General features: G+C 34.5%; 2 protein-coding genes and 1 pseudogene across 5 annotated transcripts in view; 1 reads left to right on the top strand and 2 right to left on the bottom strand.

The window, feature by feature from the left end:
• Positions 1–21,567, top strand: part of C5H1orf146 (chromosome 5 C1orf146 homolog) — a 40,385-nt gene extending 18,818 nt beyond the window's left edge. For 2 of the 3 annotated variants that reach the window (XM_023641651.2, XM_023641652.2), the window contains exons 2-6: positions 10,417–10,528; positions 18,304–18,397; positions 19,949–20,117; positions 20,512–20,590; positions 21,291–21,425. In XM_023641651.2, coding sequence (XP_023497419.1) covers positions 10,460–10,528; positions 18,304–18,397; positions 19,949–20,117; positions 20,512–20,590; positions 21,291–21,425 — 546 coding nt within the window. In that variant the 5' untranslated portion in view covers positions 10,417–10,459. Of the gene's footprint in view, positions 1–10,416; positions 10,529–18,303; positions 18,398–19,948; positions 20,118–20,511; positions 20,591–21,290 lie in introns of all 3 variants that reach the window. The other variant, XM_003365095.5, reaches the window with a different exon arrangement.
• On the bottom strand, positions 15,045–15,747 carry LOC138924336 (large ribosomal subunit protein uL11-like; annotated as a pseudogene).
• GLMN (glomulin, FKBP associated protein) overlaps positions 21,485–26,747 on the bottom strand; it is a 39,804-nt gene continuing 34,541 nt past the window's right edge. The window contains exons 17-19 of one of the 2 annotated variants that reach the window (XM_023641650.2): positions 23,436–23,559; positions 22,545–22,627; positions 21,485–22,439 (exon numbers count right to left, since the gene is read on the bottom strand). In XM_023641650.2, coding sequence (XP_023497418.1) covers positions 22,329–22,439; positions 22,545–22,627; positions 23,436–23,559 — 318 coding nt within the window. In that variant the 3' untranslated portion in view covers positions 21,485–22,328. The remainder of the gene's footprint in view (positions 22,440–22,544; positions 22,628–23,435; positions 23,560–26,747) is intronic. The other variant, XM_023641649.2, reaches the window with a different exon arrangement.

The following is a 26,747-nucleotide window of genomic DNA, read 5'->3' as shown; positions in this document are numbered from 1 at the left end:
CAGATCCGAACTGGTGAAACCCTAGGCCGCTGAAGCGGAGCGCACAAACTTAACCACTCAGCCACGGGGCCAGCCCCCATTTTGTTACTTTTAATCTACTCATATCCTTTGAATCTAAAGACAGCATATAGTTGGATTTTGCTTTGGCTGGAACATTTTATCCATTCACATTTAAATTAATTGTTCAGTATGGCTGGATTTATGTCTGTCATTCAAATCTTTAAAATTTAGATATAACCCACTTAACACAAAAGTCACCATTTTAAAGTGTACAATTTAGTGATTTTTAGCGTATTCACTATGCTGTTCAACCATCACCACTATTAGATTTGCCATATTATTGTTTTCTATATGTCTCATGTCTTTTTTGTTCCTCTGTTCCTCCTTTACTACCATTTTTGTGTTACATTAATAGTTCTTAGTATACCACTTTAATTCCTCTGTTGTATTTTTGAATTTTTTTTGGTTATTTTCTTAGTGCTTTCTCTTGGGACTATAATATGCGTCTTAATTTATCACTTCAGATTAATACTAATTTATTCTAGAAAAATATGGAAACTTCCCTCCACTATAGCTCCATTTCCTCTGCCTTGATATCTTACACTCGCACACTAAATCCAACAGTGCAGTTATAGTTACTGCTTTATAAACTCACGTCTTTTAGAGAAGTGAACAGAAGAAATGAGAAAAAATATATTTATTCAGTCTTTTATATTTATCCACCTATTTACTATTTATGATACTTTTCATTTCTGCGCATGGATACGAGTTAACAGCTAGTGGCAGCTTTCTTTAGAAACACTTAACTACATTATGGTTGTATAATATATCTTTTTCTGTACTTTTACTTTCACCCTTTTTATATCCTTGTAGTTAAAGTGTTTCTAATGTGAGCAGGATATAGTTTTTCCCCCCTACGTTGGGGAAATCTTTTCTTTTAGTTGTAGAAACAAGTCTTACATTTAGTTACTGATGTATTTGGGTTTAAATATACCATCTCACTATTTGTTTTCCTCATGCTATATGTTCCTTTTTTGTCCTTTCTCTTGCCTTCTTTTAGATTTCTGAAGTTGTTTTGTTTGTTTGTATATATCTGTTTTTCTCCATTAGCTTCGTAGTCTTTTACCATAATTTGTTGAACACAGAAATTTCAACATGTGTCATTGACTTATCAAGGTCCAATATAAATGACTACATTTACCACTTCACAGGCAACTGAAGAACCTAAAGCACCTTAGGTACATTTACTATCGTCTTGGCTTTTTTTGGTATTGTTGTCATATATTTTAATTCTACATCTGTTTTAAACTCCACTATATGTTGTTATTCTTATTTTATACAATTATTATTGATTTAGAGTTACCTATGTATTTGTATTTCCTCTTCCCATTACTCTTCATTTTTTTCTGGCATCTTTGTGCTTCCATGTGGTGTCATTTGCCTTCTGCCTAAAGAATACCCTTAGTATCTCCTTTAAGTATGGATCTAGTAGTGACAAAGTCTCTGGCTCTATTTTTGTCTTAAGAGTTTTCTTATGTGGTGACTGACAAATAATAATGTACACCTGAAATTTCACAACGTTATAAACTATTATGACTTCAATAAAATGTAAAAACAGTTTTCTTTCTTTCTCCCTCATTTTCAAAACATAATTATCCCAAATTCTATGTTGGCAAATATTTTCTTTCAGCACTCAGAAGTTATTATTCATTTGCATCCTAGCTTCCATTGTACCTATTGAGAAGTCAGCTTTCAGTCTTATCATTCCCCTTTCAAAGTAATATGCTTTCTTGCACTGGTTCCTTTTAAGATTTTCTTCCCTGTCTTTGCATTTCAGCAGTTTTACTTTGTTAATTTGTTACTTTGCTTAGTCTATTTGGAATTTACTATGATTCTTGAACCTATGACTTGATGTCTTTAGTCAATTTTGGAAAATTATCAGTCACTCTATTTTCATATATTGGTGCTGCCCTATTCTCTTCTCTTTCTCAGACTTGTTATTTCTTTGTTAGACCATTTCATAAGACTAATAATGTCCTGTATGTTTATTTTTTTTCCTGTATTCTCCATCCTTTTCTTTAACCTACTTCAGTCTGGATATTTTCCTCTGACCTATCTTCTTCATTTGTTTTTAATCTGCTGTTTAACCCATCCATTGAGTTGTTTCCAATTTTTGTACTTTTAATTTCTAGAATCTCCATTTGATTCACTATTATGGTTTCAGATTCTCTGCAAAATTGTCCTATAATATCTTGAACATCTCAATCATAGTTATTTTATAGTTAGGATAGGATAATACCAATATTTTAATCTCCTGTTGATCTATTCTTTACAGTCAGCTTTTTCCCTAGGTTTTCAGTCTGTTCTAATATTTTTGTATTCTTGGGTATTTTTTATTGTATGCTGGATGTTATGATTGCAAAATTATAGTGTTAATTTATAATTGGAGGCTCTGGGTGATGTTATCTTCTTCTGTAGGGAATTTACTTTTGCTTCTGGTGTGCAGTTTTGCTAGATAACGGTGATCAAGTGTGACTCTCCAAAATCCTAACTGAGAGTCAGTCACCTTCCCATTTCCCTCCTCTAACCACTTCAGACTGCTGAAAGGTCTGCTCACCTCTCAGCCACAACTTTTAAAGAGGAAATGCATTCAGGGAAAAATGGTACCGCATGTTGGGTTTATCTCTTTTTATGCTTTCCTTCTCTCTAGGATCTTGGTCCAGCAAATTCTTGAGATGTAGTGTGGGCCATTTCATAAATACATTTGGTCTTATAGTCCTCCATGGAATCAATCTGCTAAATACTTGCTCTTAAAGTTCAGTATTATAAATATCTGTTGAGTGTCTACTATGTGCCAGTCATTGTGCTGAACCCTGAAGGTCAAATATGAAGTCACAGTCCCTGCCCTCAAGGAATTTAAGTTTGAAGAGCAAGATAGGTGGATTAATGGGTAATTTCAATATAATGTGGTAAGTCACAAAATTATAAAATGGGAATCTTGACACGTAGAGGATTGTTGAAAGATGAGTGAGATATGTGAAGTGCCTAGGACAATACTTGGCACTGGAAGATGTCTTCTCCCTCTGAGAGATGTTAGAAGTTAAATATATGAGATGTTGCCTACAATTGAAATAGTTTCTTTGGTTACTAGAAGCTTACTGTTAATATCACTGTCTCTTATCACTAATGTTATAGGAACATAATTCATTGACCAACTACTTAATAAACACACTGTGCTATGTGTTAAGGGATTATAATGAGGTAAATTCATATGTCAAAGAATTAAAGGGCAATTCTTTAATGATATTCAGGAAATATAATTGTGGGATAATATTTGTCTGGGAAAGTTTTGTAGATTGAGATATGGAATTTGGATTTGCAGAGATAAGGATTGTTTCAGTGAGAAACCTGAGAGAATTTTGGTAGTGTTTAGAATTGGGATATATATATATGAGAGTATTCTGTATATAGCACAGGGATATGTACATAATGACAGTGAAAACAAAGAAGGAATTAATCAAGATAACCACAGCCTTCTAGTTTAAAATCGCAGATTGACCCCATTTGTTTATCTTCTCTCCTTCTCCAAACACTTCTGAAATGATAATAAAGAAGTTTTAAAAAAATTAACCCACATAAACAAATATATTGAGAGGAATAAAATAGCAGAGAGAGATTTAAATGAGTATTGGGAAGCTGGAAAACAGAGAGGAGTGATAATTGATTTGGTTATAAAAGAAAGTTATCGAAGTGCCTATAAAAGGAGAAATTAATGAGAAGAAAGAGGTTTGCTTCATGAACCCTCTGAGAGGCTTAGTCCTATACTTGGAAGAATCAGGTACTGGTACACATCAGGAGCAATGCGTGGAAGAAGGAAATATTGTTTGAAAGTTTATATACAGATCCATTAGAACCTCCTCAGGTTCTCTCCTCCATCCTAAACATCTGGGCAAGCTCACCCTACAGTTCTCCTATGGAGAAAGCTGGAAGTTTATTTTCTGGAGAAGTTGAACGGGGAAGATAGATTTGGGAATACCAGGCACAACAGAGGCTGGGGGTGAGGTATGTGGCTGAAAACAGCGGAATTAAGTGAAATATATGCATTCAACTGTTGTATCCTCAGAACCCTTGGTTTCCACCTCTCCCAGAAAGTTTATAATCCCTTAGGTAGGAGATTGGAAGAGTCTTCGCCAGAGAAACTGAACAGCCCTATTGAATAGACCTCTACATACTAACTTGGGGAGATTATCTCTGTGAAAAGCTTGGTTTGCTAATTAATCATTTTACTGTAAACTCCAGTTGATGAGGCATAGCCAGCAAATAAAACTCCAGTTAGCTTTTTAATGGCTCAGTTTTAGAACCAAGTAAGCACATGGCTCAAAGCTTTTGCATATATGCTTTGCTCTGTCTTGAAAGCTCTTTCCCCAGCTCTGTGGTGACCCCACTTCCTTTAATTCTCTACTCAATTGTTACCTTATAAGAGATGCCTTCCCTGACCATCCAACATAAAATAACAATAGCCTCCAGCACTCATTCCCCATATACCCTGATTTATTTTTCTCTGTGGCTCATCATTGTCTTGCATCACTCTCTACATGTCACCTGTATTTGTCTGTTTTTTTGTTTTTTGTTTTTGCTGAGGAAGATTAGTTCTGAGCTAACATCTGTGCCAGTCTTCCTCTACTTACATCTGTGCCAGTCTTCCTCTACTTTATATGTGGATTGCCACCACAGCATGACTGATGAGTGGTGTAAGTCCATGCCTGGGATCTGAACCCATGAACCTGGGCTACCAAAGTGGAGCACACTGAATTTAACCACTAGGCCATGGGGCCAGCCCCAATTTGTCTGTTTTTTAATTGTCTGAATCTCCTCACTAGAATGGAAGCTTCATGAGGGTGAAGATGTCTGTTTTGTTCACTCTTGTGTCCTCAAGTATTTGTAATAGTGCCTGTAAACACATAATTTTTTTTAATAATTAAGTACATGAATAAGAACAGATAATTAAGGATTATCAGATGTTCGAGGAAAGCTTCCAACATGAAAATTAGATCACACAAAGAGAAAGACATGAGACCTGGAGAAAACAGAGGCAGTATGGAGAACAGAAGAAAATTTTTCTAAAAATATGTAATTAGTTACTTCAGAGAGATAAGAGAGATATTGGATACATAAAACAAGAAGATGCCATGGAAAGGAATGATCAGAGAATAAAAAAGAGCTTCTAGTAATTATATATATATATGTGTATATAAATGATAGTTTATCATTTGATATATCTTATGTGACAGTTTAAAACTGAAAAAACAAACCCCTTGGCTTCTGGCCTCCAGTCCAGCATGTAAAGAACTTGGAAGTAGTCACTCTTTCCTAACAAGTAAAAAGCTGAACAAACTGAAGAACCATCAAATCTTCTTAGATCTGTCAGAGAAGTGATGTCTCAGGGCAGACTTCTCTGAAAATTCTAGAAACAGACAGGCAGATACAGAGAATCACAACTTACTGGAGCAGAAACCTCTGCCTGAACTCTACTGTGGTAGAAAACCCTAAACTGTAACTGACAAATTGCTGGAGACTCTGTGTCAATAAGCCTGAGAGTTAAAAACTCCAGGGAGACCCAGTCATTAGGAGGCCCTGACTTAGTCAGCTTGAGCTGCTGCTATAACAAAATACTATAGACGGGGTAGCTTAAACAGCAGACATTTATTTTCTCACACTGCTGGAGGCTGGAAGTCTGAGATCAGGGTGCCAGCCTGGATGGGTTCTGGTGAGAACCTTCTTCCTAGCTTGCAGCTGGCCAGCCACCTTCTTGCTGTGTCCTCACATGGCAGCGAGTGAGTGAGAGCAAGCACTCTGGTGTCTCTTCTTATGAGGGCACTGATCCTATGACAAGGGCCCCACCTTCAGAACCTCATCAAACCTAATTGTCTCCCAAAGGCCTCATCTCCAAATACCGTCACACTGGGGGCTATGACTTTTGAGGGGACACAGTTCATTCCATAGCAGGGGCCCGCATTTTGTGAGTTCTACTCCAAGAGCCTTACCAGTTTCTCACAGTGAATATTGGAGAAAAATTCCCTTGTGCTTCTGGCATGGGGTGGGGGAAGATAACTGTTTTGAAATATGCCAGAGAATTCTATTCTTCTTAAAAATGTTTACCCTCAAGAGAAACTATTTTACCAGAGCGTAATCTTGTTGGAGTGTTATCATAGCCTAATCAACATGGGAGAAGGGAAATACCCAGTTTCAGGTCCCTCCAGCCATCCTATCTCACCTAAGAAGGGGAAAAAACTGAGAAGCACTTGTCAAGTTCACAGCTCAGGGGCAGAGATTCACAAAAAGACAGAATCATAACTATAGAATGCTTCCTCTCATGCCACACCTTATCCCCATGTCGTTGAAGGCCTTTTTACCAGAGTTCCTTTTACCCAGTACATCGTGTCTGGCTTTCACCAAAAAATTACAAGGCGTACTAAAAGGCAAAAGACATACTTTGAAGAGACAGCAAGCATCAGAACCAGACTCAGATAGAGCAGGGATGGTGGAATTATCAGACTTGGAATTTAAGACAGCTATAGTTGCTATGCTGAGGGCTCTAATGCAGAAAGTAGAAAACATGCAAGAACAGATGGATAATGTAAGCAGAGAGATGGAAATTCTAAGAATCAAAAAGAAATGTTAGAGCTCAAAAACCTTGTAGCAGAAATAAAGAATGCGTTTGATGGCTCATTAGTAGAATGGACATGGCTGAGGAAAGATTCTCTGACCTTGAGGATATGTCAGTAGAAACTTGCAAAACTGAAAAGCAAAGAGAAAATTGACTGAAAAAAACTGAACAAAATATCCAAGAACTGTGGGACAACTACAAAAAGTGTAACATATGCATAATGTGAATACCAGAAGGAGGAAGAAGAGAGAAAAGAACAGAAGTAGTATTTGAAGCAATAATGACTGAGAATTTCCATTTCCCCCAATTAATGTCAGACACCAAACCACAGATCCAGGAAGCTTAGAGGACACCAAGCAGAATAAATGCCAAAAAAACCCTACACCTGGGCATATCATACTCAAACTGCAGAAAATCAAAGATAAAATATCTTGAAAGAAGCCAGAGGTAAAAGCACCTTACCTATAAGAAGGGCAAAGATACAAATTATATCCAACTTCTCTTCAGAAACCACGCCAGCAAGAAGAGAGTGGAGTGAAATATTTAAGTTGTTGAGTGAAATAGTGGACCAGCCTAGAATTTTGTGTTCTGTGAAGTTATCCTTCAGAAGTCAAGGAGAAATAAAGACGTTCTCAGATAAGCAGAAATTGAGAGAATTTGTTGCCAGTAGACCTGTCTTGCAAAAAATGTTGAGAATTTCTTAAGAGAGAAGGAAAATGATATATATCAGAAACTCAATCTATATAAATAAAAGAAGAGCAACAGAGAAGGAATAATTTAGAATAAAAACTTTTATTTCTTTTATTCTTAGTTGATCTAACAGATGAACAGTTTGTTCAAACTAATGATAAAAATGTATTCGATGATTATAGCTTATGTAAAAGTGAAAAGAATGACAGCAATGATATAAGGGAGAGGAGGGAAGAATTAAGAATATTTTTTATTATAAGGTATTTTACTACTCATGAAGTGGGTATAATGTTATTTGAAAGTAGACTTGCATTCGTTGTAAACGTATATAGCTAACTCTAGGGCAACCAGTAAAAAAAAAGTTGTTAAAAAAATCTCTTAAGGGGCCGGCCCAGTGCTGCAGTGGTTAAGTTTACACATTCCTCTTCAGTGGCCCTGGGTTCAGCAGTTCGGATCCCAGGTGCGGACATGACACCACTTAGTAAGCCATGCTGTGGCAGGTGTCCCACATATAAAGTAGAGGAAGATGGGCACGGATGTTAGCTCAGGGCTAATCTTCCTCAAAAAAAAAAAAATTTTCTTAAGAGTTGGTTAGAAAAATCACCTGGAGAATGACCAAAAAAAATTGAAAACAGGAGAAGACATTAAAGATCAAGCTATGAGAGCTAACACCCAACTAATAGCAGCTGCAAAAAAGAGAGAAAATAGAAGAGTGGGAATATCAAATATGCTAAAACAGTTTTCTAGAATTGAAGAACAAGAGTATTCAGATTGAAATGGCCCACTGAGTACTTGGCATGATGTAGGTAAAAAGATCTACCCGAAGGTACATCATTGTGAAATTTCAGAACACTAGAGATTAAGAAAGACACCAAACATTAAGGTACCAAAAAAGCTTCTAGAACAAACAAATGAAAAATAAGTCAGTTACAATGGAATAGCAATCAACATGGTATGTCAACAGCTACGTTCGTTGACTGGAAGACAGTGGAGTAATATTTGTAAAGTTCTGAAGGAAAATGTGTCTAAGATATATAGGTATATATAAAACTATCAATCAGATATGGAGATAGGATAGAGATTTTTTCAGACATGCAAGGGCTCAAGTATATCTATATCTTTGTATCTACATTATCTACCTACCATGCATCCTTTTTTCAAGAAACTACTAAAGAATGCTTCAGCAAAACAAAAGAATAAATCAAGGAAAGGGAAATCGGGCTCTAACTTAGGAGAGAGGTGAAGGATAGTCCCAGGATGACAGCTAATGAATCAGGCCCAGGGAAATATCCAGTTTATGTTGAAGAGGAAAGGCCAGAGTCTGCAGGAGTGAGAAGAGATCGCTAGGGGAAAAAATATAACTGAGGGATTATTTGTGTTGGAACATTTGAAAAAAGTACTGAAGGTCTTGTGAAAGTGGTTTATTTTGTTTTGGTTGAAGGGGTTGACTAAAGTATATAATGATGGTAATAATACAATATATTTATATTTTAATATGTATTATGTCATTTGATTTTCTTAACTACTCTGAGATATTGGCAAGCCCAGTTATTCTTCTCATTGTATGTCATTGTATATGTGTAAAAATAGGCTGAAAGACATTGAGTGATCACAGTGTTAGATGCAAGACTAGAATCCTGGTCTAATTCCTGGTCTGGTACTCTTTCTACTACACCATGGATCTTCTACCAAAAGGCCTGAATGTATGCCTTATATACATACACTCCACATCATCACTGGATCATAAAAGCCATAAGCACCCATTTTGTCTTTTGCAATCTTACCCCAAATCCCTCTCCCCCACCAATACTCTAACATATTCTTGCTTGTTGCCAGCATATTCTTGCTTCTTTCCCTTTCCACTGGACACCAAACTAAATCTATTGACAATGACCTTCATTCTGCCTCTAGAATTAGTCTTTATTTTTTAACCCCCCTGGCTTTTTGGGTATGTGTGAGGAAGATTGGTCCTGAGCTAACATCTGTTTCCAATCTTCCTCTTTTTGCTTGAGGCAGATTGTCACTGAGCTAACATCTATGCCAGTCTTCGTCCATTTTGTATATGGGACACCACCACAGCATGGCTTGATGAGTGCTCTGTAGGTCTGAACCTGGGATCCAAACCTCTGAACCCCGGGCCACCGAAGCAGAGCGCGTGAACTTAACCACTACACCCCTGGGCTGACCCTGCAGTAATTAATTTTTATCTTTCTTCCCACCCACCACCTCAGACACATATACCTTACACTTTAGCACACTGAACTTCTTGGAGTTCTATTATTACATCATTTTCTTTTATTGTCTGGTTGTCAATGTACAGTGCTTTGTTGTTATTGTTGCCTGGAATGCTCTTCCTTCCTTTAGTTTAGTGGTTCTTAAAGAAGGGTTCCCAGAACAGCTTCCACAGCATCACCAATATACTTGTTAGAAATGCAAATATCCTGGTCCAACCTCTGAACTATCTTTTCAAGGATGTTTGTATAATGAATAGCTTAGTAAGTTAGAGATAGTGTTTCCCTCTACAGCAGAGGGCAGGTTGTTTGCAGCCCATTGTAAAAGGTTGGGGTTTCCTAAGCTCAGGGTTCCTTCCCAATAATACAGCCCACTGTGTGTGCTGATGACTTGGCCTTTGTCCCATCACTCTGTGGGAATTGCACTTGGGGAACTGCTGCAAGAAAATGATGATACTCCTATTGTTGTGAGTAAAGAACTGTCCTTTGCCTGCAATCCAAGAGTCTTATGTCTTTTCCTATATCCATGAAACTCTGGCAGGCTAAATTTTTAGCTTATCAGCAGGATAAAACCTCAGACCTTTCATAGTTCCTGACTCAAGTCGTCTTTAAGTTAGTGCTCTGAAATGGGAACCACTGCTTTTAATAATTGTTAATGGAAGCATAGTATTGAAAAAGCTTGATGTATAACAAGACAGTTTTTCAGTGTCAAATTTTGACTTTCAAATATTCTTTAGAATGTCTCCATTACCCTAGTTTTTTTTCTATCCTTAATTTACTAATTCATCAGCCATTTCTGTGTGTTATTTTTGCTCTTGTTTTTCTCAGATTGTGGCACCATTAGAAGCTGGGTTGATCCAAAGACAGACAGATGGCTGAAAGTGGTGAAAAAGAAAAAATAAAATGGACAACCACCGTTATTATTAGCTCATCTCTTAAGGTAAAGAGGCACTGGGGCCATTGATCTTTACTTAAAAAATTAAAAGCAATGGAACATTAAAAGATCCTAAGCTTGATTATCCAAAGTTGTGTGGATCAGCAAGTACAAAAGCTAAATGTATTTTAAAGATAAATTATAAACTTTACTGCATCCATTTTCAACATCCTACTTCTCTCAATATTTAAGGGTTGGAAATTTTTAAAGTTCTTTTTTTTCTCTCTAAGCATGTTCTAATAAAGATGTTAAATGATTCCAGAATCAGTAATGCATATGTACATATATATTACTTAAGGTTTTTTGAGAGAGAAACAACAGAAACTGATCTGTCTAGCCTTAGTGGCATTGGGAGGAGCTGTCCCCCTACAGTTTGTAAGAGGAGGGAGTGGGAAATTGAACGCCTGAGGGCAGTTGGTCAGTCCACAACTGTTTTCAACTCCTCAGCCAACAGGATTTCTCCATTCCCCTGATATTTATCTTATGAACACCAACTGATGTCTAGAGTGAAGGGGCAAGAAATGATTGTTCCATGGTAAAAAGGAGAGAGGCAAGAATAAGACTTTAAAATAAGATTTGTTATCCACCCTATCTTCTCACTGCTACCTCAGCTGCACTTTGCCCTGTTGTCTTTAGCCATCTATCTGCATCACACATACCAGTTTAATGCAGCTTTAAGTCTCACTGGAATTTTTCAAGCTTCCTTTTGTTAGATTTCTGGAATCCACGTTTCTCTTGTTTCTATAGCTTTTCCAGACTGATTTGGAGAGAGGGAGCCACCAACTCATGCTAATTTGCCACAAACAACTACTTTTAGTTCATTTATTTGTTATGTTTACCCATCTTGCTTTGTGCTTTCTGTTTGTCTCCTTTTCTTTGTTTCTTTTTTCTCTCCTTTCTTGCCTCATTTTGTATTAATGTGTTATTTTTTTTTCTTAACTAGCTTTGGAAGTTATATGCTCTGTTTCTACTTTTTAGTAGCTAATCTAGAAATTTTAACATGCACTTAGCTCCACAAAATCCAACGTAAATAATTATCTTTATCCTCCTCTTAAACAACAAAAGAATCTTAGAACACTTTAATTCCAATCACCTCTTTCTGGATTGTAGCCTGTTGTTTATCAGGTATAGTTTAATTCTATTTTTAACTCCACAAAGTATTATTTTCTAAAGTTAGCATTTGTTTAGATTTACTCATATCCTTGCTACTTCTTTGTTGTTCTTTCCTTCTTTTGGCTCAGACTTTCCATTTTGGATCACTTTCTTTTTATCTGAAGAACATAGTTTACAAATTACTTCAGTGAGGATCTTCTACAGGCAAAAACCTCTCAGTTTTTGTTAGTATCAAAATATTTTTATTTTCCCCTTAATCTTGAAAGATGTTTTAAAAATCAATTTAATTGAGGTCTAACTTACATATAATAAAATATACACATCTTAAATGTACAGTCTGATGAGTTTTGACAAATGTGTCTGTCTGTGTAACCCCTACCCCAATCAAAATGTAGAACATTTTCATCACTCCAGAAAGTTCCTTCATGCCTGTTTATAGTCAGTCCTTTTCCAGCCCCCCACCTCAAGCAACCATTGCTCTGATATTTATCATTATAATTAGTTTTGTCTGTTCTCAGAACTTCATATAAATGAAATGATGCAGTTTGTACTCTTTTGTGTCTGGCTTCTTTCATTAAACATAATGTTTTTGAGATTCATCTACATTGTTACATATAACAATAATTTGTTCCCCTTTTTTGCTCAGTAGTAGTTTGTTGTATGAGTATGTCCCAATGTCTGTATCTCTTCATAGGTAGATGGACTTGAGGGCTGTTTCCAGTTTTTGGCTATTATGAATTAAGTTGCTATGAACATTCATGTATAAGTCTCTGTGTAAACATGTTTTCATTTCTCTTATAAATACCTAGTAATGGAATTGCTGAGCCATATGGTGAGTGTATGTTTATCTTTATGAGAAACTGCTTAACTGTTTTCCAGAGTTTACTACAAATGAACATTAAATCCATTCAACTATGTAACTAAAATAGAAATTAATATGGGGATTATGGTTTTATACTCCCACCAGCATGCATGAGAGTTCCAGTTGCTTCAAATTGAAAGATATTTTTCACTAGATTTAATTATTTTCTCTCATTATATTGAAGATCTCATTTCACCGGATTCTGGCTTCCATTGTTGTTGATAAGACAGCAGTCAGTTTAATTGTCACTTCCTTGAAGATTACCTGTCTGTCCTCTTTGTCTGCTTCTCAGATTCTGGCATCATATAGTTTTAAGGTATTGATTTTTTATCTTTTGAGGCTCTATGAATCTGTGAATTAGTACCATTTATCAAGTTTTTATCCATCATCTTTAATATTGCCTCTGTCCTATTCTCTTTCTCCTTCCCCTCTGAACTCCAATTAGATGTGTGTTAGATGTTCTCACAATATTCTCCATGCATTTTGACCTCTCTTTCACCTTTCCATGTCTTTGGGCTGCAGTCTAGGTAATTTCATCACTTCTCTCTTCCATATCAATATTTATCTCTTTACTCCTGTTAAACTGATCTATTGAGGATCTTTGCTTTTTGTTTTCAGTTTTGTTTGATTTTTTTTCAAATTATGAAATATACGTAGAGAAAAGTATCTAACATATGAAAGAACCATTTAGTAGATTTATTTTAAAGAGAATACCATATAGCTAATTAGGTCAACAAATAGAATATTACGAATTGCCTTTTCCCCTCAGGACTTTTATTAATTATATCAGTGATCAAATACTAATTATATTAGATGTTTATAACTTTTATTAATTATATCAAATGTGTATAACACTTACAATTTTTCTATAACCATAATTCCTACATTTATTTTAATATTAGTTACACAGTTAAATGGATTCAATGTTTACTTCTAGTTTTCATGCAAAAGATAGGTCTTTCCAACACTTAACTTTACTAATGATCTGTCAAAGAAGCCTCAGGCACAGATGAAATGTTCTTTCCCTGGAGAAGTCAAAATTGTCAGACATGGCTTTCAAAAATGTCCCCCAAAGTAGAGAGTCTATTCTTTTTCATGTATTTTGTTTGCAGTTCTCCATGTCTCCTAGAGTTTTATCAAAAATAAAGTTTGCTTTTGTTTCTCATTCTTTGGTTTTTGTGTACTCTCCAAAGAGAGAAAGGGGGACACCATCATTTTTATTCCAATAGTTTCTATTTTTTAATATTTTAAATGGTGCTTTATTTTACCCTTCTTATACATAAATCTTTTTATTGTTTATTATTGTCTTAGGAAAATTGTTAGAAGCAGAATAGTTGGGTTAAAGAGGCATCCACATTTTAAGACTTGATATGTATCATCAAATTACTGTCCAGAATGTCTTTACACTCCTATCAGCAGTCTATAAAAGGGTCAACTTATCCTCATGTTTGACAATTCCATGTGTTATCATTTTATGAAAATCTTTGCTAGTTTGATACTTTGTATTTATTTGATGACAAAGGAGATTAAACATTTTTTCATATACATATTCATTATTTTTATTTCCTTTATAATTGTCTTTGCTTTTTTCTATTGGCATAAAAAGTAAATATCTATTCTTTAAAAATATTAAAAATAATATACATTTGTGTTATAAGATTGATTACAAATTTTCTCAGGCTTTTTGTCTTTCAGTATTATTGGATATTTGTGACATCATAATTTGCAAATTTTATTTCTACTCTATCTTGAGGAATTAAGGCAGCTGTTTTTATTATATAGTCAAATTTAACAACTTTTTTCTGGAGATTTCTTAAATAGCTCTTATTCTTAGAAAATTTTTCATATCTCAAGCTTAATGTTATACATAAAGGCACGTGTTCACATACAAATAATTATTACATATTATTATATAGTTGAGTCTGATTCTGTTCTGTTCAGTTGATTTGTGTATTAAATATTGAATCATTACCACACTTTTAAATTCATTGTAGTTTCATGATATATTTTAAAACCCAGTAAGGCATGTTCCTTCCATACTAGTCTTATGTTTTTAAAAACATGTTTGTTCTTCTAGATCAGAGAATCAGCAAACTATGGCCTGCAGCCTGTTTTTGTCCAGCCAATGAGTTAAGAATGTTTTTTACATTTTTAAAGGCTTGTAAAAAAGAAAGAAAGAGAGAGAAGTGGGGGAGGAAAAAAGGGAGAAAGGAAAGAAGAAAAAGAGAGAAAGGAAGGAAAAAAGAAAGGAAGGAAGGAAAGAAGGCAGGGAGAGAGGGAAAAGGAAAAGAAAAGAAGAAAAGGAAAAAAAATGTGACAGAGATCATACACAGCCTGAAAAGCCTAAAATGTTTATATCTGTCCTTCTACTGAAAAAGTTTGCCAAACTTTGTTCTAGATGAACTTCAGAAGCACTTTAGGTTCAAAAAAGTTCCGTCACAGTTTTGATTTAAATTTAACTTACTAAATTAGGGAAAAATTTATTCTTTCTGCCCATCTCATGAACACATATCATTGTATTTTTTTTTCAAGTCTTTATATCCTCAAGTAAAGTTTAAAATTTTTTCTTCATATTGTTCCTTTTTTTTTTTTTGGTTGTCAAGTGATCCTTTATTGAAGTATTTTCATTAGTGGTTTTTACCCAGCTGGGCATTCCACTGCACTACTGTGGATGTCATGTATGATGTCATGAGTGTGGCAGCCATAAACACTGCAACCCACAGACTGGGCTGTCCCCAGGATTTCTTTAATGGCTCCAGAGCGTTCTCTGGCCAGTTACCATGCAGCATCTGTCAGCTAATGTTGACACTATCATCAAAGGTTCTATTTTCACTGTACTTAATGTTTTTCTGCTTCTTCCTGTCTCTTGGTGGTTCCTTGAGGGCTTTGATGATCAGGGCAGAGGCAGAAGTTACCTCCTCAGTCTGAGCCGGACGGTTCTGAATTGTCAGTTTCACTGTAATCCTCAGGCCCTTCCAATCACCAGTTGCCTTGGCGATGTCACTCACCTCTTTTTGGAGACAGACCCAGGGGGCCGATCTTGGGGGCCAGGGTAGATGTGGCACTGACTTCCCCACTGGTGCACCTCAGGTACACTTGAATTTCTTTGGGGTTGAATTTAGGCGGCATGGTGGATGCGGCTAATGTTGGGTGAACCTGGATTTGGGACTACGGAAGAAGGTTGCACCTTGGCCGCCTTCAAGGCAAAAGCCAAAAGCTCTATTTCTTTTTCAGTGCTTGATAGTTGATGTTTTTGTTGCTATTGTGAAATATTATTTTTTTCCCCATGTTTTCAATCTATAATATAGGGCAGCTGTTGAGTTTGTGGTAATTTATATTTAATCATTTCAGTATAATTTCACAATACATTATCAGTTGATTCTCTTGGGTTTTCAACAAAGGCAACCATAATTTGCAAGTAATGAGAATTTCTGACAGCTGTTTCTGTTTTTATTTTGTGGCCTTTTGCTGTGACCAGAGCATCCTAACCAATGTCTCTAATTTTAATGAAATACCTCCAGTTTTATTATATGTTACCTGTTGCTATAAAATATTTATTATGTTAATATTCATCTAAGCTTAATTTATGAAGTTTTTTCTCTTAATCAGAAATACGTGTACAGTTTTTTAAATGCATTATTTTTTGTTATCTGTACAGAAGAACCTAAGTGACTAATCCTTACATTTCTTTATTAAACTGTTTGGTCATTGTGGAGTTTTCTTTCATATTCTCTTAAAATTTGGTTTGCTATTTTATTTTTGAATCACTATTTACTAAAGCTTGAGCTGTGCTTTTTCTTTTTTTATAGGGAGTAGGGGGTTTTCTTTTTTTTTTCTTTTGTTTATATCTATGCAGTTTATGTAATATGGAAATTATTTGTACTTTAAGGTATAAAGGAGCTTTCCTATTAAATTTTCTGTGCTGGTAATCTTTTATGAAATTTAGAAAAATAGTGATTTCTATGATTTTTTCTTTTAGGTTTTGTACTATGTTGTGAGTCTATTTCATAAATTATATTTTTTCAAAAATTTACTCATTTCATAGAGGTTATTAAATTTATTAAGTTGAACTTTATGAAATTGCCATTTCTGTGATTAAAAATTACATATTGGCATTCTCTTAATTTTCTAGTAAACTCTGTATCAGTTATTAAAGGCCCTTTTTCATTTCTGTTTTTATTTCTATTTCCTTTCTTATGAGTAGACTTGCTAGACAGACTACTAGTTAAATAAAATACAGACCACTAAGTTAAATCTGAGTTTCAGATAAACAATGAATTTAGTTAAGTACACCTCAAACATTGCATGGGATATACTTATACTAAAAAGTTATGTTATCTGAAATTCAAATTAAACTAGGTGTTTTGTATTTTTATTTGCTAATCTGGCAACCCAAGCCCTAAGGCGTCTATTGTATTGTAATAAATGAACTTATCTCTTGTGCATCTAGAATGGTACTAGTTATGGGAGAACTGAGAAAATAGTCACTCACATCATTTTCTTTGTTCTGTAGTTCAAACGAGGAGACCTGATTGAGAAAGGTTGCTCTAGGGAGTGCTTCTGCAAGGTGCTTGGGAGCATTAGTAATACAGTATCACCTTAATACAATTTCCAGGATTGAAATGGTTTGAAGCTAGCTGCAGACCCTGTGAGAGCTGTTCTACTTTTTTCAAAAGCTCTGTTCAGCCTCTCATCTGTCTCCCGAATTGGCAGATGCCCACAGGGAAAAAATGGCCTAAATGCTAGTCTTATATCTTTGAATTTCTGTATAGATCTTGCCTTGTAATGTTTTACTATCCTGCTAGCTTTCTCATGCATTCAAACAGCTTTTAAAAGTTGTCCAGCTTTTTTAGTTGCCTTCAGCAGGAGGGTTGGCCTAAATTACTTAGTCTGCCCAAACTGCAAGCAAGGTATAATTTTAAAACAGCAGAAGAAAACTCATGGGAAGAGTCATAGTTGAACTTTAGGTCAGGATCTGTTTAAGTGGTACAAAATACTCTCTTTAGGAAAGGAAAGGAAGTGTATTTTTTATACCTAATTCCAACCTGTGTGCTTAAAATATACATGTTCTGAGGCCAAATATAAAATAAAATTAATATACCTAAGGGATTTTTATCTACTTGGAGAATAGCAAGCTTGAGTTTTAACCAATGAGGAAACACTATTAACTACTTAAATTTTCATGTCTTGGGTAATATGATCTAATTACTTGGGTGGAACAGGAAATAAGATGAGTTTTGAAATGGTTAGTATTTAACCCAGAAGTACTGTTGCTGCTTCATACATGTTTTCTGACTGACCTAAGGCTTAAAACATTTTAAAAGTATATTAAAAGTAAATGTAATATAAACAGATGAACTAGAGAATTGAGGGTCTCCTTCTGGTATTCTGTATGTCTGGTACTTCATGTTTCTGTCAACCAGGTAAGAAACACACCAATGCCCACCCTTCCAGTAATACATTAATTCATATCAGAATCTACAACTTGTTTAGAAAGAAATTTATATTTGATCTGGTTCTTGTAGTGTAGTTTTTAAATATTTTCCTTAATGTGTGCCCCTAGGTAACATAACTGTAGTACACAACTTATTTCCAAACCTACAATCAGTGTGATTCAGTGGAACTAAATATTTTTTATCTTTTTTTTTCTCCAAAGAGAGTACATTTAGTATCTCTTTTGATCAAATCTTTAAGTGGTATAGTTATAAAAGAAGCTAGTAAACTTATTTTAATTTTTTCATTAGCTTTAATAAAAAAAACTATTCTAAGTATGTCTTAAGTTTGTATTTCTGAAAATTTTTTAAAGAGTTACGAAGTTGCAACTGCCCTAGAAAATCGAAGCCACAAGATTCGGTATTCAGATTCAGTGGAAAATGGATCAATTATATTTTCTCTTTCTGGTACAGTATATTTGCTAACTGCCTTGATTTAAGTTTCTTATAAAAATGAGTATAAATTCTAATAATTTGGTAGTAACCAAGTAAGCTTAAGGCATTATCTTTTGAGACTGTAAGTATATAGAACTTTGTTACTGCTGCAAAAGCACTGCATACGGCCAGTTACAAAATACATTCCTTTTAGATTACAATTATTGAACTAAAGCTGAACCAGCAGAGTCTGGTTAAAAACTACTCGCTTTGGAACTAAGATGAAAATAGAACAAAGCCACCTCCCTAAGAACAATACTTATATTCAAGTATTACCTGTATTAACAAAGAGCCCAACATCACAACATTGGTCAAAATCCATATACAAAAACAACATAGAATACTCTTCCTATATGATTTTGTACAAACGTTTGCTGAATATAATATAAACAAATACTAACTAAAAGAACCAAATGTTCCTGAAATCATAAAACTGTACAACTGTGAGTCATGGGCAAAGTACAGGAAGGAATTAGGAGACAAATAGTCCTGAAATCCTGAAAGTGTACAACTGTGAGTCATGGGCACAGTACGGGAAGGAATTAGATTAGGATATGAGAAGGATGGGGACATGGGAAGGGGACAGCTCCACTTAGGCTTGGGAAATGACAGAAGTGATAAAAGAGGTAGAAGTGAAGGATTTTATCAGGAGGGTTGCAAATAGACCTGTGTTCCAGCAGAGGTTTTCTAACACAGGTGTTTTTAAAAGCTCCTAGAAATAGACCTCCAGGCTGGAAGTGGTCCACCCTCAAACTCATCCTTCCTGGTTGAATAGAGCACCCTCTAGGGAGAAATAAAATATCTTTGGTGAATACCTACTATGTGCCTTGGTCACTTTATATACATTATCTTATTTAATCCTTTCAACAAACCTATCAAAGAACTATTATTCCAGTCTTACAGATGAAGAAATTTAGGTTCAGAGAGGTTATATAAATTGCCCAAATTCACTAAATTAGCATATAATCACATAGTCACTTTCCTCAGATTATGTCTTCCCCTCATCTTTTAAAGAACTAATTAGATCAGCTTTACCTCCTGGACCATTCTTATAGGCCTGATACTGTTTCAGAGATCCTAGATATCTGCTTACTGAGTATATTAATTTATATAATCATGTTCTGGTACAAAAGTTTCTCCAAGAAATAACTGAAGGCTTGCTTAAGGCTACCTTTCTTTAGTTGATTTCCAGCATTTAAAAATCATTATAACATAGAAAATTAACCTTTAACTAAAATTAGGCATTACCTTCATTGTGGACAGTTGCTCAATCTAAAAAAAAAAGAAAAAGGTTACTGATCAAAAAAATTTTTTCTCTTAAATGTTTAGGATAAGTCATCTTTTTATACAGAGCACTTCAAAGAACTACCTAAATTATTTTGTGTAAGAACTTTCTTATAATAATTTCTACTCCTTATGGATTTAGGGCCTGGACACTTATAGCTATTTTTGTTGATTTTACTGAGTTTATAAAAAAAATTGGTATGACAAAGTGACATTTTCCATTACATTCACCTCTCCTAGGTGTTGCATTTTTATTGATGGATGCTAAAGAATGCTTTACGTCAGCTGAAGAAATACTTCTAGCCAAAATTGAGAAGTTTATTAACATTCACCGAAACAGTTTTTTGGTTCTTTCTGCTGCCCTTCATGGGCTTGAGGAATGGAAACTGATGTTCAGGATTCAGCAGAGGTATGGAAAAACAGCACTACAGACTCATTTTTCTTAAATTATATTTGGTTTGCTTCAGTTCTGAATTCTTTTAGACAGGTGAGTTATGTTTTGCCAATAGATAAACTTTATAATGTTAACCTATCATATTTAATAAAATGCAGGCTAAATGGCTATTCTATGAATCACAGAGTTCATGGTGATTTATGGAATTCTCCTGCAAGATGAAACCAAAAGTGAATACTTTTTAGTCAGTTAAGTTCTGGCCATAAAGCCATATCATATCTTCTGTGGAATAAGGAAGGGCATGAATGAATAAACAAATGACAAACAATAAAAGATATATTTTTACATACTTCAGATAACAGATGTCAATGAGTTACATGATACATTTAACTTATGAATTGTTTTTCAGATTCCTGGGTAGTAACTTACGGATACTTCCAGTACACAACGCAGTAAATGCTGTTAATCTTATGTGCACTATAGCTAAGGTGAGTCACCTGAGGAAAATGACACATACATAGACACACACTCATACACTTTAAGGTTCTTGAACCTTCAAAATGCACACCCTCTTGGACAGGATTGACAAATACTCTGCTTCTGGTCCCCTCAGAGAAGTTGCTATTTCAGCATGCAACTTTTTGCCAAGCCTAAACTCAGCTTCTCATGTCTTCTCACTTACTTCCGGTAGCCACTACCAGAATGACACATTTTGGGCCAAAAAAGCATTTGGCCATATATACATTGTGTTGACCCTTTTGGTTACTTAAATCTTCAAATTCTAAAGTAAAAATACTGGTAGTCACGAACTGTCAGAGTGCAAACATACTATTTTATAGAATGCTCTTCACCAGCTGTCCACTTTCTTTTCATGCTTGTCCTCCCTGTGGAGGGGGGAGTGTCCTCAACTCCCCTAAGCAGAGTTAGGTGTTCCTTACTCTTATTTGGAACAGACCTCCATTCAAGCAATTCTTACAGTATTCTTTTTGGCTTGCATGTTTGAAATTCCTTAAAGACAGAGATCATGTATTTTTCTCTCTATTACTTTAAGAACACATATGCATACATAGTATTTAGCACACAGAAAGTGAGAGATACTTGTTGAATAAATGAAAGGTATTTTTTTATGTGACCCTGTAAAAGTACCTGTTTATGTAAATAATGTTGCATGTTTATATGTTCTTCCAGATTGCCTCCAAACCATATATAGGTAGCATCTGTTATAGAATGATAACAACCAAAGCTTACATCGTTGAGCAAAGTCCTGTTTGGAAAACACTTCAAAAGATAAAACTTAGTAGTGATTCATTTAACCCAAATTAGAGTGTAAATTATAAATGTTCTTTTGGAAGAATACTGAAATAATTAGACTGGTTAAGTTATAATGTTCAAATATATATATTTACTTCAAAGATTTTTAAATTAACATAATAAAATGTATACAATTAAAAGTGATTTTATTGTGTTTTGTTGAATAGTTCCTTTACTAACATTTAGAAAAAATTGGTACATACATATAAAACTCAGATTTAGTTTCTTAATGATACAAATTAAGTTGGATGGACAAATATTTACTAGAAAATAAAAATATGGCATTTTCTAATTAGCCCCTTAGACTAACGGAAAAGTCATGCATACTTTTTAGCTTTTCCACAGGGGCAATCAGCATTTCTAAAATTAATCTTCACAGATGCTTCCACGTTGTAACTGCTGCTGGAGAGGTGCCCCCTAAAACTCCTTCTGAGGGAGGGAAAGAGAGGGAAATTAAGAGAAGCAGTTAACTGGCCTGAATTCAAAACCACTCTATACTCTTAGAGCAGTGTGATATCCAGTTTGACACTAGGAGTTCTGAAATGTAACACAGCATCTAACTGGAACATAAAGTGTATCAGTATTTTTATAAACTCACTACAATTGTATGAATGAATAAAAGGCAATTTACACTTTATGAAATTATAACAAAAATTATTAATTTGTATTGGATTTCCAACAGTAGTATTTATAATACATATATGGGCATTATTTACCATGTAGATAGCTTTATAAAACCAAAGACTACTACTGATCCATAATGTGTCATTACAGAGACTGATAAATGAGAAAAGCTACATTTATTTTTCTTTCAGCAAGTATTTTACAGAAAAATTTTTATAAAGGTATTAAATAAACCATAATGGAAAATACAGTATTTTATTAGTTTTTTCTCTAGGAGATGGGGCTGCCAGTTTATCCCATATTTTCTTCAGAGCTAGACTTTGTTTTTATTTCAATGAGTTCTTCTACTCGAGCCAGAACACTTTCAATCAAATCAAATGTGAAAAGAGCTGAATGTAGAACCTGCAATGCCAAGAAAAATTAGTGTTATTAAGGCTGTCTTTAAAACAAAACAAAGAAAAAAGAAAAGACTACAGCTGGATGTAGCTTAGGAAATTTCAGATCTACCTTAAGCTGCATTTCAGGAGGCATATTAGGGATCTCTTCTCCACCTACAGTTACAGAACAGAGATCTTTAGAATTCTGGACTTCTGTTAGAGAAGAAAGAAAAAAAATCCTGTGTTACACTTAACCATTAAAACAACTCTTAGATTTCAATAATAAATTTATAAGCTATTTTCATCATTCACTAACGTAAAATAATCTCAATTTGTGTAAATTATTAATAGCTTATTTAATAACTCAGAGTATGCTTAAATCGAGCTATAAGCAAATAAAAATATTAAAATTCTGCAACATGGAAAATTAGTGTTCTTTAGGTGAATAGCATTATTTTGGCATGTACAGGATGAATGAAAATTTATAAACTTTTTTCTTCAGTAGAGAATCAGAATTATACCTGTTACACTAAAAAAGACAAAATTTCTAGTAATGCCTATAGAAATACCACCATAGCTATATGGAAAAGATCACAAGATTATTATAGTAGAATTGCTGGCTTTAAAAAGTAATTCTGGATCTAAGACCCTTTTTTGTAATTTGTATAGATTTACTTGAGGGTGCAGGGGGTGGACCCAGCAATACCAAAGGAAGTATGATATCCAAACAGAAATACTGGTAATACGATTAGAACTTGAGGTTTTAAACCAGAATTTGCTTCAGTTTGGTTTAAATCTTGGTTAACCCAATTTCAGTGTTAATCCATTTATAACTTAATGATTCACTTAAGAATTATTTTAATTATAAATAAAGTGACTTAGCTGTCATGGTTCCTTGTTTGCTATAAATTAGCCAAGTACAAGATTAAAAAAAAAAGTTCTTTATTTTGAATATAAATGACAGTTCTAAAATTTGACTAGTTTTTAGACCTAACCAAAAATGAAATTGCATATTACCAACCTTGGCTATTTTCTTGGCTATTTTTAATTTCTGCTTCATAATGTGCTTTTGACATATTAAGTCCTGTATGGAGTGGCTTTAAGAAATTATTCTGTATCTTTCCAAGTTCTGTCCATAATCCAGTCTGTTCAGAAGAATTAATGAAAGAATTGGTTATTTGGCTCAACATTTATTGATTGCCTACTATATTAACATGTGCTGAGAGTTGGAAAAACATACCTGTATAAGACACGATTCTTGCCTTTCAAGGTAGAGTTTACTGTTTAAAAATACATTCATTACACATCTAGTTATTTTATGTGAATACCAATCAAAACAAAAATGTACTTTGGTTAGTACACTCATTATTGCACCAATTGGACAGCTCCTGGTTTTGAGATCTATAATTTACAAGTTTTATCTATGAGAAAATTATTTGAGGATAATCCACATAGTCTGAGACGTTTCTCTTTCCTTATAAACCATCTCCACAATGACTCTACCTTAGATATCCTCAACTCTTCATCTTTCAACTGATATCCTTGTCGCAGATTTAGTTCTAGAGGATTCTTTTGCCTTTCCTATTGACGGAAACTTTTCTAACACAAAGCTGATACGGACTGTCTTGGGCATCAATGTAGATGGAGATTTTACCGGCCTAGCATAGCTCAGGGTTATATTATCATCCATATTAGAAGTTTTTACTTCAAGAGCATTTCCTCTTACAGTACTAAAGAAGGGGAGTCACAGAAATCAATTTTATTTAAAAAAATAAATTTATTGGGGCTGGCCCCGTGGCCGAGTGATTAAGTTCGTGCGCTCCGCGGCAGGTGGCCCAGTGTTTCATTGGTTCAAATCCTGGGTGTGGACATGGCACTGCTCATCAAACCACGCTGAGGCAGTGTCCCACATGCCACAACTAGAAGGACCCACAATGAAGAATATACAACTATGTACCAGGGGGCTTTGGGGAGAAAAAGGAAAAAAATAAAATCTTAAAAAAAAAAAAAATTTATTGGTATTATTGTTTTCAGCTACTCTTTACAAAGGAAAATATCTTAGGTAAAAAATGGAAACTTAGGAATCCAATTATCTTTAACTAGAACTGGACCACTTGCAAACCTATTTTGTAACGAACGTATTTTGATCCAAGTAGTAAGACATTTTACGTATTGTCCTTCAAATAAAATCTACACGTATCCATGTTGAACAACTGATAACTTCAGTGACTGTCACACATATCCTTTTAATTTAAATTTGTCCTTTCACATTATTCCTATACTGCTAGGAAAAGTGGAATTCTTGGGAAGAACTATCAAGAATCCAAAACCTCAAAAATATGCATACCTTTTCACTCAGCATCTATGAACCTATCCTGGAAAATAATTAAAGATGTAGTTGTAATGATTCTATTGCAGACATGTTTACAAAAATAATGTTAAAAAGTGAAAAATTGGAGGTAATGAAAACATTTCACAACAGGAGATTGCTAAGTAAACTGTGGTATATCCACACAATGGAAAACTACACAGCCAGTAAAATATTGTTCTTCAGTACATAACAGTGATGGGAAAAAAGTTACAAACTATGATTCTGATAGTATGATCTCTTTTTTTTCTGGTGAGGAAGATTGGCCCTGAGCTAACATCTGTGCCAGTCTTCCTCTATTGTGTAAATGGGATGCCGCCACAGCATGGCTTGATGAGTGGTGGTGCGCAGGTCCATGCCTGGGATCCAAACCCATGAACCCTGGGCTGCTGAAGCAGAGCACATGAAGTTAACCACTATACCACTGGGCCAGCCACTGATCTCATTTTTAAAAAAGAAAAAAAGTATATACACATGTGCTAGCATAAAGTCTAGAAGGGAATGCACTGTAATATCAATGATAGATGGTAGGTTTTTGATTATTTCCTTTTTGCTTATTTATCCTGATTTTTAAACAATGAAATTGTTTTAGTTGTATACTTTGAAAAACATTTAAAAATGTTTTTAAACTTCCGTTAAAATGGAAAGTTTTCTTGTCCTCTTATGGAAAACCTTTCTCTATCCCTTTTTTTGAACCTTCCTCTTTCCTTGACCTCCCTCTAAGCACCCGGTAGAACCCACGGCTGCTGCCCAGTATTCCTGATGGCTTTCAAGGCTCAAAGCTTACTGACGGCCCTCTATAGATTAAAACATATTCCAACATCCAGTAGAGAGAAAACGCCCTTTCACTCACCCAGCTTTGTCAAATGTAAACATTTTACCACATTTACTTAAAAATAAATAAATATTAGATGTGGTTAAAGCCCCCTTTATTCAAGAGGAAGCCATTAACTAAACTATGTAAAACTATCTAAAACTGTAAACATTTTACATTTACTTAAAAAATAAGTATTAGACATGGTTGAAGCCCCCTTTATTCAAGAGGAAGCCATTAACTATGTAAAACTATCTAAAACTTGAGGTTTTAGCATTCCTAATCTGTGTATACAACATACCACAATTTTGCATGTTAAAAAAAAACTTAGATAAATTCTATCATGCTGTACATATCCTGCTTTAGCTTTTGTTTGGTCAATTTTAAATTTTTGAGAGTTATTTATTTGTAGCTCTGATCTTTTCATTTTAATTGGTGTCTAGGCATCCTATTATACTATACAATTTATCTTGTGACAGATTTTTTAGTATTTTAAACAATGCTGCACTGAAATTGCTGTCTATGTTTTCTTTCTAGGGTATCATTTCTCAAAATACTTTTACCATGGCCCACAGTAATAAATTATATATATTTACATCACAACTCAACACACATATTTATATAGTTGAAACAACAGTTTTACAAAATGTCCTTTCTAGACACATCAGATATAACTTTATTAATATTTAAATATAGAAAACCCCCAAAATTAATTAAAATAATTAAAGAATAAACATTAAGAAAGATGATGTGCTTGCCTGTTCATAGGGTCATTCCAGTCTAGTGCAGTATTGAGCATGGTCTTTTTTATTTATTTTTTAATGTTAGGTTTATCAAGGTATCATTTACATATAGTAAAATAAGCACTTTTTAGCTGTACGGTCCTATGAGTTTTGACAAAGATGTACAGTTGTGTAACCATCACAACTATATAAATATTTCCATGACCCCAGAAGTTCCCTTGTGCCCCTCTGTAGTCAGTTTTCTTCCTTCATCCCTGGGCAACCACTGATCTAATTTTTGTTTATGTTTTTCCTTTTTCAGAATGTCATAAAAATGGAATCATAAATGTAGCTCTTTGTGGTAGTGTGATACTGTGACTTATAAGAAATACTATATTTGAGGTGCTAGCCCGGTGGTGCAGGGGTTAA

This window comes from Equus caballus, chromosome 5, assembly GCF_041296265.1.
Source record: "Equus caballus isolate H_3958 breed thoroughbred chromosome 5, TB-T2T, whole genome shotgun sequence".
NCBI classification, from domain to species: Eukaryota; Metazoa; Chordata; class Mammalia; order Perissodactyla; family Equidae; genus Equus; species Equus caballus.
Note: the sequence above shows the minus strand (reverse complement) of the source record. Positions and strands in the feature narration are given on the sequence as shown.